General features: G+C 45.8%; 2 protein-coding genes across 2 annotated transcripts in view; both read right to left on the bottom strand.

Annotated features, from left to right (window-relative positions):
• Positions 1 to 531: 531 nt before the first annotated feature.
• NELFE (negative elongation factor complex member E) lies at positions 532 to 12529 on the bottom strand. The gene is made up of 11 exons (XM_018555857.1): positions 12458 to 12529; positions 10556 to 10652; positions 8653 to 8722; positions 8424 to 8569; positions 7728 to 7802; positions 7509 to 7546; positions 5883 to 6097; positions 4379 to 4523; positions 4241 to 4295; positions 2874 to 2976; positions 532 to 649 (listed from the first exon to the last, which is right to left on the bottom strand). Exons 2-11 carry the CDS (start codon positions 10628 to 10630, stop codon positions 540 to 542), a joined length of 1032 nt encoding a protein of 343 aa, XP_018411359.1. The 5' UTR covers positions 10631 to 10652; positions 12458 to 12529; the 3' UTR covers positions 532 to 539.
• A 507-nt stretch (positions 12530 to 13036) lies between these two features.
• SKIV2L (Ski2 like RNA helicase) overlaps positions 13037 to 14473 on the bottom strand; it is a 55218-nt gene continuing 53781 nt past the window's right edge. The window contains exon 32 of the mRNA XM_018555856.1: positions 13037 to 13049. The gene's annotated coding sequence lies outside the window, so the exon portion shown is untranslated. The remainder of the gene's footprint in view (positions 13050 to 14473) is intronic.

The following is a 14473-nucleotide window of genomic DNA, read 5'->3' as shown; positions in this document are numbered from 1 at the left end:
ACAGACGTCACTGGTTGCCAAAAGCTTGGCGGGATGCCAGCCAGAGCATCCTGCTCAGCACCTTGGCAACTGATGCCATCTGTGAGCTGTATGGGAAGCCGGACAGTGTCAGAGGTTGCCATGAGCCCTTAGCAATCCCCCCCCCCCGCGATGAAATGCCGCCTGAGGCAACTGCCTCAAACTGCATCATTATAGGGAATGTCCTTGTCTATAACACAGTAAATGTTGACTTATTGAGTCCAGGTGCAGTAATCAGGGGTGACCAAATACAACTGGCCATACAGTGTACCTGTGATGGTCAGGTTGCCATGCAATGAATATGTATTTCATTTGTATGTTTAGCTGATTGGTTGAGTTACTGAGGAGTAAGCTTGTCTGAGTGTATGGCAAAGGAAATGACATGACTCCAAATGTATACAATAACACCAAAACAGCAACAGTTTATTATACAGCATTATACACACATAAGACAAAACGCTCTTGCCAGCATAGCCCATCTTGTGAACACCTTTTCCACGTTCCCCCCAGGTGACGTCTGGTCAGCCGGGATTGTTGCTGGGTGCTGCTGGGCTTGCACTGAAGTAGTCTTCTGAATAGCTGACCTGTGACCTCTTGTCTTTGTGGGAGCCCTTCACACTGTTGTGGACAGCTGCGGAGAGGAGACACATACAAAAATATAAAGAAGCTCGTGGAGTAAACACACACAATTCAGAGGGTTCCCACTTCAGCCATGACAGCTCTCGTTTTCTAACCTGTGCTTGAAGAATGGCAATGCATCCTCCCGTGTCACCTATCATCCCCCAACCTGCCCATAACATCCATGTACTTCAACTGGCAGCCGAAATGTGATTGATTGTCAAGAAAAAAAACCAAAGCACTTTACACGTTACGCTGATGTGAACTGCATTACGGCTCATTTACGCAGACAGTATGCGTCAAAGTGTGGGCACCGGGACCTGCACGGATGTCCAGGTTCGGGTCACTGTGCAGCCGCGTCCTCCCATAGGCTACTGCACACAATTACATGCTGACCCTGTCCCTCCCAGGAGCAGGTCTCTGCACAGACGTGCACACCGATGTGAAGGAGCCCTTAGAGGGAAAGAATTTGCAGTGCTGCTTATTCAGTTTTGGGGTTTATACACATTTTGAATCACACTGCGCAGCCAGGTAGAGGACACACATCAGACTCAGCAATGCATCCTCCAACCTGCCCATAACATCCATGTACTTCAACTGTGTATTTGGCATGAGTTGCACTTTTACATTGCATCAGTCTCACCTTGTACAGGAAGAAACAGGAGTCCATTTGTATTATTGATCATTACCCTTTAGCAGCCATGAACAGCAGGTGCACCTCAAGACAAAACCTTTTCCCTTTATATTTACCTTGTGATTTTATTTATTACAGGTATTTATAGAGCGCCGACAATTTACACATTCACATCAGTCCCCACCCTCAAGGAGCTTACAATCTAAGGTCCCTATCTCACATGCATACATACATACAGGGCCAACTTAGACAGGAGCCAATTAACCTTCCAGCATGTCTTTGGAGTGTGGGAGGAAACCAGAGTACCCGGAGAGTAGTGCAACCCGGAGAAAACCCACGCAGACACGGGGAGAACATGCAAACTCCTTGCAGATAGTGACCTGGCTGGGAATCGAACCACGGTCCCCCAGTGCAGCAAGGCAGAAGTGCTAACCACTACGCCACTGTGCTGCCCACAGTGATACTTCAAGTAGCACATTTCCTGGCCTACTGTGACAACGCTTATTATACTGTATTTATGGAGGAACGGTGTTGTCACTCTGGGACAAGACATGTGTCGGAACTTCACAAAAATGGCAACTGCACCGCTCCAATTTATAAAGAGCTTTTAAAGTAAAGTGCACATGGAAGGGCTTTACACAGTACCGACACAAAAAATCCCAGCACACTCACCAGCCAGCATGCAAAGAGAATCAAACGACACGTCTAACAATTTGCGTTAAAAACAGAGGTTTTAGTTGCACAACATTTGTAAAAATATGTGGACGCCGCACTGCTCTCATAGATTAGTTAGGACCACACTAGCTTGATGAGGCAGCGTGGCTTCCACATGTTTTGCAATAGTAGCGCAACTACGATTTTAACACAAATATTAAACAGTGTCAGTGTGCTGGCAACATTTTTTCTTTGTGTTGGGACCAAGGCCGTCCCTATCCTATATGCCGCCTGAGGCCATGGAGTGGGGGGGCTTTGGCAATAGCGGTTGTCCAGGGATGGGGGGCCGATGCAGTGGGATGGGCGGCTGTGTTACAGCCGTGCTGTCAGCAGTTCTCTGTCTGGTCCCACCTAGCTCACTGATGTCACTGGTTGCCAGGTGCTCAGTGGGATGCCAGCCGCAGCGTCCGGCTCAGCTCCCCGGCAACTGATGATATCAGTGGGCTGGGCAGGACCGGACAGAGGATCACAGGTTGCTAAGAGCTTTTAGCCACCTGGGACGCTGTGGCCACCCTGGGACTACAGGACACCTTCCCCTCTGCTCATCCCCATATCCGTGGAGGGAAGGATTATGCAGGCCGCATAGATAGCTGGGAACAATGTAATGAATAAGAGTTTAGCAGAGACAGAAAGAACATAAAATTATAATTTCATAAGATTTGTGGCGGGATGACCATTTTTTATTATTATTATTGTAGTGAGTTATGAGAATGATGAAGAATCCATCACATTTTCTTTTCATGGCTAATCAATGTTTGTACTGTTTTATATTCTATGTTTGTCTTCAGCTCAGGTTGGGTTTGATAGGCTTGGTCTTTTTTCTCAGCTCTCATAACTATACAACTATATAACACCGAGCAGCTGGCACACACAGTGTCTATGTACTCACCCAATTGACCCCAGACGGATTTCTCGATGGCGGCATCCAGCATGGGCTGCTTCCGAGCAATGCTGACGCTGATCACAACATCTTCGATGGTGGTGTTATTAAGCTAGTGAAGGACACAAAAGCAGGAAAACATGAAATTCAGAGGAACATGAGAGTAGGAGGAGGGCTCAGTGAGCGGGGATACATTTGGGATTTGCATGACATTCATATTGCATTTGTGTGCGAGTTCTACCTATGCCAGCTCTACTTCCTGCGGAGCACTGCTGCACAATTTATTTTTCAATGCACTGATAACAGAGCAGATCTACGTCCTATGTCGCCCACACGGGGCCCTCTGAGGTCCTGGACCCCATAACAGGGAGGGTTCACCTATGTCAGTAATGGGCCCCAGTATCTGGGAGACTGGGCTTCAGCCAGGGTACTTTCAACACCCATTTCCATCAAGATGGTGTAATGGCACAATACAGTATTTTGCCCCTTTCTTTAACCCTTTACTGTATCTCAGTACTGATGATTTCCTGCAGCCTCTGTGCAGTCACAATGTACTCCAGTGATGGCTGCATGACGAAAAAACCATGCATGCACTATGCGTGTTGAAATGGCCACTTGTAATCTCCGTCTGAGACAGGATGACAACGCAGGGGCAAGGTTGGGAGACAGGTACAGAAAGCACTGTCACCCTATAGGAGGAAATGCCTGAGGAAGGATCACAAAGTGTTATTTTAACCATCTGCTGACCGGCCTACATGTACGTCCTCCTGAGGCCAACTGTGTGCGCAATTCTTTTTTTTTCCAGTACTCGGCGATACAGAATACCGATAACGGTGCCATGTGCCCTGATTATCAGGAAGCCTTATTGAGCCTGATGAAGAGGACCCTGTGTGGCCCCAAAAGCGCTTGTCTTTGTGACATTTGTTAATAAAATGGATTTGCACTAACACGAATCTCTGTGCTGGTGACATTTTGCTATTGTAACAAACAGAAAGGGCCGCAATGCCATTTTGCCACACATCAGCCCCTATGGATGCCCCCAGTGCTCGGCCATATGTGGATTTCTAAGTGACCAGCTACTAAGGAGTGGCGATTTCTGATCCTTGTGGCGGCAACATATCAGACAACTGAAGGATGCATATTTATTAGAACTTTGAGCTCTGAGACATCTGACATCTTTTGGGACCATACGTCAGCCCCTTCATCAGGCATTACAAACAGCACAAAGCCTTTTTTTTCTACCTATGTGATAATTGTTTAGCCTCTTGTAGCGATCTGGAGAGGCTGTATTAGGCCTGTGACTCTCATCCCCTAAATAAAAAACTGAAATAAAGGGGCCTCAATGACAAATAATCAGAAGCCTGGCCAGCTCTCACCTCTTGTATGGCCTGGTCTGCAGATTCCATCTTGTCAAATGTAACAAAGGCACACCTGTGTACGAGATACAACCGTTATATTTACTTGTATAAGTTAGGGCCACTTCCCCCTCACATATTTCTCTTGTGTTATCTCACTTTCGTTGATCGTCCATGGCGAGGTCGATAACTTTCCCGAATTTGGAGAAGGCGTCCATGAGCATCTGTTTCTTCATGCCCACACCGTGAACGTATACCGTGTTCCCTTTTCTGGGTCCCCGGCGGTCTGAGAAAGTATCCGACCCTACAGAGTGTTAAAGGACATGTGGGCTGATTAATGTGGGCAGAGGCAGCTTGCTGCATGTCAGATGTGGAGGAACTATAAGTCTCAGTATATTGGAATGTATATGTGTGATCCACAAATGGGTCTGAAAGCTTCCAAGCCCCGGCCTATAGCTTTGCCTCCATTTCGGAGAATATGGAGGCGGCTGTTCATGACCTCCGCTGATAATATTAGCTGCCTGGTTTACATGCGGATTCAGCAGTTGTAGTAGTGCCTGAGGCACAGACCTAGAACAAGTATACAGGTCGGAAGTTCTAATTTCCTAATCTGCATGGTTGTTCCGGGTCAGTCAGTCAGAAGATTTTATAGTAGAAGGACAGTAATTGCAACGCTTGTATTTCTACAAAAACACAGTTTAGTCCACTTATATTAATTACAAATCATAACACAGATTTTAATATAATCGCTATATCTGCATGTAATCCGTATTATCCTAACTGCACAGAAGATATCAGGCTACAAGTGAGTGGCTCTTCACTGCCGGTCAATCAGGTTCTATTGCATTGCACTTTGCGTTTAAGCTTTGCAATCTAATCGGGAACATCTATAAATGTTAATTGTGCCAAAGTAGTACCCTGAAAAATGAGGAGTGCACTTCCTGGTATGTGAGGCTGCCTAGGAACTCTTGTCCCTGGAGCCTCATACCTGTATATTTGCATAGTGAGATCTCAGGCACTGCTGCATCTGACTGCTAATCTCTGAGGATCTGGAGTGAGATTTGGTGACGTCACTGCTGTGCGGCTCACTGTTCTCCTTGCTGGAGAGGCGGCTGTACCTGAGGACTTGCACTGCAAGGATCTCCCTGCTTGTGCTTTATTTATTCTGTGGATCTGTTCTTCCTCTGCCCCCCCTGCTGCTTCTTGATCATTACCCTGCCAGTCATCATATCATAGTAGTTTGGGGCCGCTCTGACCTGGGTAAGCAAAGCCATTCTACTCTACCATGATGGGTCACCTCCACACAGAGACATAGTGCAGAACAAGGCACGGTAAGTCAATAACGGGGAAAAGATCAGCTGCAGGGAGACCCCGGGCAATACTGGTGACTAGTCATTTCCCCTCTGGTTGCATTTTTTTGGCACAGCTTCTAGAGTTCAGTTCATCTGTAAGGCAGCTTATATAGAGAGGGAGCACAGGGAGGATCCCCACAATGTGACGAATAAAGGTTGAATTATAAAAACAAGTAGAGTTAACCATATGTATTTAGAGAAAATAGATGAAGTCATCCATACCACATAATGTAAGTTACAGGCAAAGAGTGTGAAAAGGGCGAGTCTGACTTTTAACAATCACAAGCAGTCAGTGTGTTCATTATACTCACTTCTATAGAATTCTCTGTCTCGCTCCCTCTCTCTTTCTCGATCTCTATCACTGTGGTCTCTTTCCCGATCCCTCTCTCTATCACGCTCCCGATCTCTGCCACGCTCTCGTTCTCGATCAAACGAGTCCCTTTCTCCACGCCGGGAGTCTTTATCACTCTCTCGATTCTCCTGCTCTCTTTCGGGGTCTCGCATTCGCTCACTGGAACTTACAAAGCTGAGAGAGGCAAATTAATAGCAGGAAGCAGAGCTCTACATATGTAACTGGCAGGCTGCCCCTGCGTACACATTATCATATATAGAGATTGGACTTTGAACTAGTCGGGACAGGTATATGAGAGATGCTATTTTAAAGTCTATAGTAGAAAATTGGTTCCCTCTAGCAACAAGGAAATCCCAAGTTGGAACTGATTAAATTAATAATATATTAACATGCAATTATTAATCCACCATATTTTAATTGAATAGAAACAATATAAACCTATAAATCACACAGAACGGACATTAATAATCTTACAAACTCCTGAGAAACTTCACTGCAACAGCTTTGTATGCATCAATATATGGTGGCAAGCATTTGTTATAGTTACCCTCCGTGGGTGGCAGGCGGCCAATGATGAGTGTAAACTGAAACTGCAGCTATTTTAAACCTCATAACTGCTTGAAGCCCAAGTCCGGCTCAAACTTTTTTTTATGGAGGAAGATTATATACTCCATTCATGCTCCATTACCAGGTTTGGGAAATTTCCTGTCCTTGTGACAACAGATTAGGGAAGTGGTTGTCACTGGGACAGGAAGACGCCTCACATAGCGTCTAATCCCTCACAATTTTAATAAAGAAGTTTTTTCATTTGGCTTGTGTCCCCACTGGAGAGATTTCCCATCACTTCTTGTCTGGACAGGAAGTGAGGACAATCTCTCCAGTGGAGACACAAAAATATGGCAGAGGTCCTATCTTTTCCTCACTCTGTCCACACTTGAATAGCTAAGTCACTGATCTGGACGTTTGATATGCACATACTAGCGGGAGGTCAGAGGCCCACCAATTAGAGATAGAAAAATCAACATGGCAACCCCAAATCCCTTAATCTTCAAAAAACAAGTCACCACATGCCTACCCTCAAAGGCATCTTTAAGACGTGTATTAAAATCAATGACAATAAACACATCGCAATCACATCTGTGGCTTTTTGGATAGCATGTCTGCCTTGCAGCACTGGGGTCCTCAGTTAAAACCCTGCTCAGGACACTATTTACATGGAGTTTGCATGTTCGCTCCATCCTTGTGTGGATTTTCTCTGGGTACTCTGGTTTCCCTTCACACTCCAGCACATGATGGTAAATTAACTGGCTCCTGCCTACATTGGCCCTTGTATGTGTATGTATGCTTAAGAGATAGAGTCTTAGATGGTAAGCTCCTCAAGGGCAGGGACTGATGTGAATGGACAGTATGTAATGCGCTATATAGATGTCTGTAATAAGTAAAGTCTATCTCCAGTCCAAATGTTATTATGACTGCAGCTGGTATTTAAAATGACTATATCTGATTAGGATACAGAGATTGCTATACGAGGGCTATGATGAAACAAGTGACACCGCAATAGAAGATACATCAGAATCAGCCTCACCTCTCGTACAGCGATTTCCTCTGGTTACGTCGTGAGAGCTGGACGGGTGAGAAAGAAGAAATATAAATGGATAATGACAACCTACAGAGAAAGCTTTGGATAAAACTAAAATAACAAAACTGAGAGAGTGAATCTGGCTTTCCTGCAGCAACCAATCATATCTCAGCCGTCACTTTCTATTGGAGGATGCACATTAACAACAAGTACAAGGTGTCTTACCTCAGCCTGGTCCTCCTCAGAAGAGACACTTCGTTGGAAGGGCTGGAAAGTTGGAGCTGGGCCTTTATCAGGGTCCTAAAAAGAAGACACAGACATTAGAATTGACATCTTCTGTGCAGCCCATATCCAGGCAGAGGTATGGCACTGGGCTTCAATCTCCTTCTATAGGAATACAGACAACAATAGAAAGCTATTCAAGGTTCTGGCCTTCCAACACCCTACTCATTATGATTGCAGAAAATACCAGCAGGGCTCCTAACTTTTCCCTACTCTACCCAAATCCAAAAGTAGTTTTGGCTAGAGATGCACTGTACATGTGGAAGAGTGTGTGTGTGTGTGTGTGTGTGTGTGTGTGAGTGAGTGAGTGAGTGAATAAGTAAGTAAGTAAGTAAGAAAGAGAGACAGACAGACAGACAGAGAGACAGACAGACAGACAGAGAGACAGACAGAGAGAGACAGACAGACAGACAGACAGAGAGAGAGAGAGAGAGGGAGTGATAGAGAGTGAGAGTGTGTGTACTGACCAACATTTGCGTTACTGTCTACCACCCTGACTGGGCTCCTAAATACTCGAATATAAACTTAGTATGGACGTCATATCAATGCACAATATATGCAGCATCAACTGGTGGCTGCAGCAAGAGAAGACACACAGATGTTGTATCTATTACAGATTATTGCATTGCTAGGCTTGACCTTAAGTTTGCCCTCCAGTGTCCGGGAACGCTTAAATCCACTGTTTTTGGTCCCAGATTTGATGGCGCTGATGGCTCCAGACTTCACAAGCATCTTGGCCTGTTCTGTAGCTGTGGCTGTGTCCACTGTCGGCTGGTCAGACATAGCTAAGGGAGGCGAGGAAGGAAATTAGAAATTGTAAAGATTTTGGATAAAAGTAAGCGCAGAGACAATATGAAATACAACTCACATCTCTTGATCCCGACCTGGCTTGTCTGGTTAGTGGATGTCTGTTTCTTCAGGGCGAGCAGTGCTTTTTTCTTGAATATAAGTGACAAATATAAATACTAATGGACAGATTCTAAACCATGCACAGAATCAGACTGTCAATAAACATTCCCAAATGGAATTCCACCTTCAGATACTCTGTAGGACCAAAAGTATGTTCACACTCCCTCCAAGCTATTGAGTTCGGGTGTTCCCAGTGATAGGTACTGTAGATACTACAACATTCAAAGACAATCTAGACAACTGTGCGCTTCCAACAGTTTGGTGAAGATCCTTTTCTGTTCCAGCATGACTGTGCCCCCGTGTCCATAAAGACATGATTTGATGAGTTCAGTGTGGAGTAACCCTGACCTCAACCGTGCTGAACACCATTGGGATGCATTTCAATGCCGATTGTGAGCCAGCTTTTCTTATTTAACATCAGTACTTGACCTTACAAATGCTCTTTTAGTGAATGGGCACAAATTCCACCAGATACACTCCAAAATCTTGTGGAAACCCTCCCCAAAATAGTGGGGGTTGTCATAGAAGGAGGACGGCAACCCATATTAAAATGAATGCCCATGGTTTTGCAAAGGGATGTCCAACAAGCTCATATAGGTGTAATGGTCAGGTGTAAACAAACCCTTGGCCATATAGTGTAGCTATGAGCTATTGAACTGCCTCCTGCATTTGTTATGCTATCTATGATCTTTTCTTTTGCAACCCTCATTAGCAAGTGTGCGTCCTATTCAGTTTATATAAATATCAGGGCCAGAAGGAAAGTGCAGGATACGTAACAACTATCAGAATCAGTCTTGTCTCCTGGACCCGGAAAAGACACTGTAATAGCTGCGGCTACGCAGCCCTATATGCAACAAATTGTGATGCACCGTGTGCTCAGACACCTTTCTATCAGAAGCAGCATTCACTTTTTCAGCAATGTCAGCTACAGCAGCTCTTCTATTGGCTCGGACTACACAGGCCTGCCTTCGCTCCCTATGTGCATCAGTGAGCCTTGGCCGCTCATGACCCTGCTGCCGTTTTCCCAGTTTTCCTTCCTTGGGCCACTTTTGGTCGGTCCTGACCACTGCAGACCGGGAACATCCCACAAGAGCTGCAGTCTTGGAAGTGCTCTGACCCAGTCGTCTAGCTGTCACAATTTGGTCCTTGCTAAAATGGCTCAAACCCTTACTTTCTTCTGCTTCCGACACATCAACATCAGGGACAAAATGTTCCCATACTGCCTAATATACAGTGGCCTGAACCCGGGTGACACCATTGGAGGCGTGATACCAAAATGGTATTTTGGTGTCACCCCCTCTGAAGAGTCGGGCACTCGGTAATGGGGCAAGAGCACGACAGTTTTAGGAGAGAGGAGGGCACCCGGTGGCATACCTTATCCCGACGGATGAACGTCCCCTCCTCTCTCTTGGTGATGGAAGCCGACGGGTATCAATAAAATATCTGCGCATGCGCAATGAAGTTGACGTCACGCCGGGGTGTCACCCGGCATCCGCTCCGGGTGACAACCCAGCCTCGGGACGCCCCTGCTAATATATCCCACCCACTTCCAGTTGACATTGTATGGAGATAATCCATGTTATTCACTTCCCCTCTCAGTGGTCAGAATGTTACGGCTGATCGGTGAAGATCTGAACATTTCACACAATATTTTTGGTTAGAGTGCGTTTCTTTTGTTTCTTCCTCTTTTTGGTGACTATGGTGTTGTGGAACCTGCAACCCACTGTAAAATGAGGGGATATTGCAAAGATGCGGCGAGAACAGTTGTATTTATTGAGTCCTTTACCACTAACGGATCACTTTGGGAGATATCACAGATTTAGGTTATGCCAGTTGTTCATTTTTCACCGGCTACAACGAACCTTCTTTTTCAGCTTGGCATACTTTCTCTGCAGAGACTCCTCTTCCTCCGTCAAGCTGGATGGCAGCAAAACCATGGTGTAGACTGCTGACAGATCCCTGTGGGAGAGGGTCTTGTTAGTCATCCAATGGCATCATTTTAAAGCGACACTGTTACCTCGAAAACACATAAAAGAAGCCCCGCTCCTCCACGGCTCAGGAAAAGAATGAGCCAGGTGCTTGCCCCTGGGTGCACGTCCCTGCTCCAATATGAGCCCATACCAGGAAAATACTGCATTATGACCACTAGATGGAGCTGAGGAGACGTTTTGTTAGTGGCTCTGTCCGGAGTCCCACCCAGCTCACTGAGATCACTGGTTGCCAGGAGCTTGGTGGGACGCCCCGATCAGCGCTTGGCAACCGGTGACGTCTGTGAGCTGGGGCAGGAAGCCGAAGAATTAGAGGTTGCTATGAACTTTTAGCAACCTGGGACGCTGTGGCTCCCCCCCTCCCCCCGCAAGTGAGGTGCCACCTGAGGCGACGGCCTCAGGTTGCCCCATTAAAGGGCTGGCCCTGCTTCTACCACATCCATGTCAGAACTAATGTGGTTGATTAGTGAACTGTGTGCCTAAAATTGCAGCCTGAAATAGTAAAGTATATCACTAGCACACCAACGTGTGCTAGTTGGTGATATACTTTACTATTTGGATTTAAAGTGGCGCCATCCACCATCACTGCAGCACCCACTTTAGAAAGGGACATATGGGACATACCAGTAAGGAGAGCAGTGGGAACCTCTTTAAAAACGCAGCTTGTCTGCATTTCTACACAGCACACTGCATGTCACTTCAGTGCATTGCAAAAACAAAGCCGTGCATACAATTGAATGAAATGTCAGTTAGATCTACACGTGTACATAGAGGTGCTTTTTTTGTACCATTAGACAGGTGCTTTTTCTTTGTGTGTTGCCGTGCCTTTTGACGAACATTAACATAAGTTTTCAATGCGTTGTTTAGATTAGAATGGAAAGGGTTAACAGCCATTGACCAAGGTTTGTTAATACCGGTCGCCAATGCATCAACACACATATTTTCTGCATGTTGATGGGTTTCCAATTACTTCTATGAGTCTCCCAATGCACAAAATCAATTAGAAAAAAAAAAAAATTGTACCTGTCATAGTTTTAAAAACAAATGCACCGCACTGCAGCGCTGACATGACAACAGACACCATATTTTTTTAATAGGTAACCACTATGCATGAGTAATTGCCTGTCAGAACGCTTGCATTTAAATGTATCAATGTGAATGGTGACTTGATCCGCATTTTTATCTCTTCTGCATTTTTTTGTTTTGACAGTGAAAGTCGGGTAAAGTATAGGCTGCTAAGGAATGGAAGCTTCTTGTCATGTGCTAAAAATCCATGCATGCGTTTTTCAGGCATTGCCATTGAAGTCTATGGGGCCAAATGCGCGTGTTGATGTGCCAATAAACACACCGGTATTATTTTTTCCAATCCACAGCAGTGCGCAGGAGTGACCAGGCCTCATAGAAAGGACTGTCAATCCTCTTGTTGGGCAATGCAGGTTAAACCAATGCAATGCAGGTGTGAACAAGGCCTTGGGAATCCTATGCTCAGGTTCAGTATACATAGGTATAATTTGGAGTTTGTGCCACTGTTACATCTGACAACAACAGATCTCCATTATAAAAGGTTGATGCAGGGCCCACTATCTGCCTGCACACCACTGCTCAGAGCATAGCCATCTCTGTAAAATACCCCCCAGGTCCTGCACAGCACCTACACACACATGACAAGAGGACCGCAAAGTTCATATATATAAAGCAATACATGGCGCCTCTGTTCCCTTGCTGATAATTGATGCCAAAGGGAACATTAAACACTACACAAGGAAACCTGTTTACCTATTTGGAATGCCGGTCGCGCTCTTTATACGTCACACACAGGGAACCCTATTTACCAGCCAACCAGCGATGACGCCGTTCACGCTTGCCAACCATTGACGTCACTCGCAGCGTACTCTTCCGCCTTCCCTCTAGTTCCATTTCCGCCACCCATCGAGCCTTTCGTCCAATCAGCCGCTGCGGTTATAGTGACGTCACGCAGCGCCGACCGAGAATTTTTAAAAAGTTTCTTCTGATTGGTGTGCCGCATTATGTGATGATGTCTGTTAATGCGAGTTCAGCAGTAAATTACAGAAGTGATGAATAAAGGGCTGGCATTAAAGACTTCTGTCAGTGGGTGGAAATTATCTAGAACTAAAAACTAGAGCAGGCAGAAGCTGGTACAGTTGCCCACGGCAACCAATCATATTCTCTCTTTTAGTTTTAAATCTGAAATGAACAAACGGAAGAGAGAATCTGATTGGTTGCAATGGGCAACTGCTCCAGATTCTGATAAATTACCCCCTGTGTGTCTATAATGTATTGTAAATACACTGGTAATAAAGCTTTAACAGGGCCGCGTCACACCGCTGGCGATTTATTAACAGCAGTACTTTTTTCCCCCTCCCTGCATTCTGGGGTGGGAAGGGGTGTGGCGGTGCAATCAAAGCCTCCCTGCGTGCTGGGGTGGGAGAGAGTGTGGCGGTGGAATCAAAACCTCCCCGCATTCTGGGGTGGGGCGGTGCAGTTACAGCCTCCCGCCCGCAGTGAAATTGCACGCACCAGAACACGTGGTACAGTCATGCCCTGCGTTCCAGTGCGCTGAGATTGCCAAAAAGCATGCATGCAGGGAGGCTTTGATGTCATGGAACTGTGATGTGAATGCACTGGATAGTGTAAACGGGCCCTAACCAACAAATCGCCAGTGACGGGTACAATTGCAGTCAACAAGCCCCAGTAGGTAACAATAAACTAGGCAAGTTTTAACAATCTTCAGTCATGTATCTTCTTTACCTGTCGGCCATTTGCGCCTCCACTGAAGTCTGCCTGAGAGACTCCAAGGGGGAAAAAAACTGGCGCAGACAGAATCTGAAGCAGTTGCCCATGACAACCAATCAGCTTCCATCTTCAAAGCTTACTGAACAAAACGGAAGGTAGAAGCTGATTGGTTGCCATGGTTGCAACTGCTCCAGATTCTGTCTGCTCCAGGTTTGATTAATTTGGCCTTTGCATGTTCACCCCAGGATTACAGTGTGCCCTCTTTCCTGTTGCTGTGGCTGAGCTCAGTGGTTACCATAGAGGAGAGAGCGCACTGCGCATGCGTCCAATGGCTGGATCGTCCTGGCAAAAGGACAGGGTGAGCTACGCAGAATTTTGGGAGTTTTTTTAGGCAGGCTTCAGTGGAGGCACAAATGCCCTACAGATACATTAATGAAGATGGTTTCGTTTATAGTAACCTATTGGGGCTTGTTGACTGCATAGGCTGTTTCTTTTTAGGTGAACCAGCTCTTTAAGATAAGCATTCAGCTGATTCATACTGGTTGTCTCCATTAGGAACCTGCAAGGGAAAGGAGCCACCCTAAAACAGGATATCAGGACCAGTGCTCAGGGGACCAGCTGATTCTTCAGGAAGCTACAGCTTGTAAACATCAAAGAGCAGCTTCCATTGTGAGTAATTTAATCAGCATTTGAAACGGCTTAAAAACCTTTTGACTTGAATGCGTCCTTTCCTCAAAACGCATAGAGTAAACGCAGCGGCCTCTGATATGCAAATTTAGACTTTTGTTTTGCAGATGCTGCAGGAGATGGAAAGCACTGAGATGCATCAAGGGATGAAAATAGCTAAAAACTGTATTGCATTATAAAATGATTGTTTATGATACACAGTTACACATCTCCGGGAGCCGCCCCTCTAAAAGTTTGTAATGCCTGAGGCGGTACACGGGCTTCCTAGGCATGTGATAGTTGTCATTGGCTGTCACAGTGATCATGTGACCAATTGTAAACAATTGTGGTTGTTTTCTTGGCGCCCCATAT

Source organism: Nanorana parkeri, unplaced genomic scaffold (genome assembly GCF_000935625.1).
Source record: "Nanorana parkeri isolate BGI_ZX_2015 unplaced genomic scaffold, ASM93562v1 scaffold215, whole genome shotgun sequence".
In the NCBI taxonomy this organism is placed as follows: domain Eukaryota; kingdom Metazoa; phylum Chordata; class Amphibia; order Anura; family Dicroglossidae; genus Nanorana; species Nanorana parkeri.
The sequence above is the reverse complement of the archived record's forward strand: the minus strand, read 5'-3'. Positions and strand labels throughout refer to the sequence as shown.

Excerpts from the sequence above, each read along its gene's own strand:
- NELFE (XM_018555857.1), bottom strand. The coding sequence starts at position 10,630 with ATGGTTTTGCTGCCATCCAGCTTGACGGAGGAAGAGGAGTCTCTGCAG. Across the intron at positions 7,547-7,727 it reads CTGAGGAGGACCAGGCTGAG|CTCTCACGACGTAACCAGAG; the intron begins GTAAGACACCTT and ends TCACCCGTCCAG. Across the intron at positions 6,098-7,508 it reads AGGAAATCGCTGTACGAGAG|CTTTGTAAGTTCCAGTGAGC; the intron begins GTGAGGCTGATT and ends TGCCTCTCTCAG.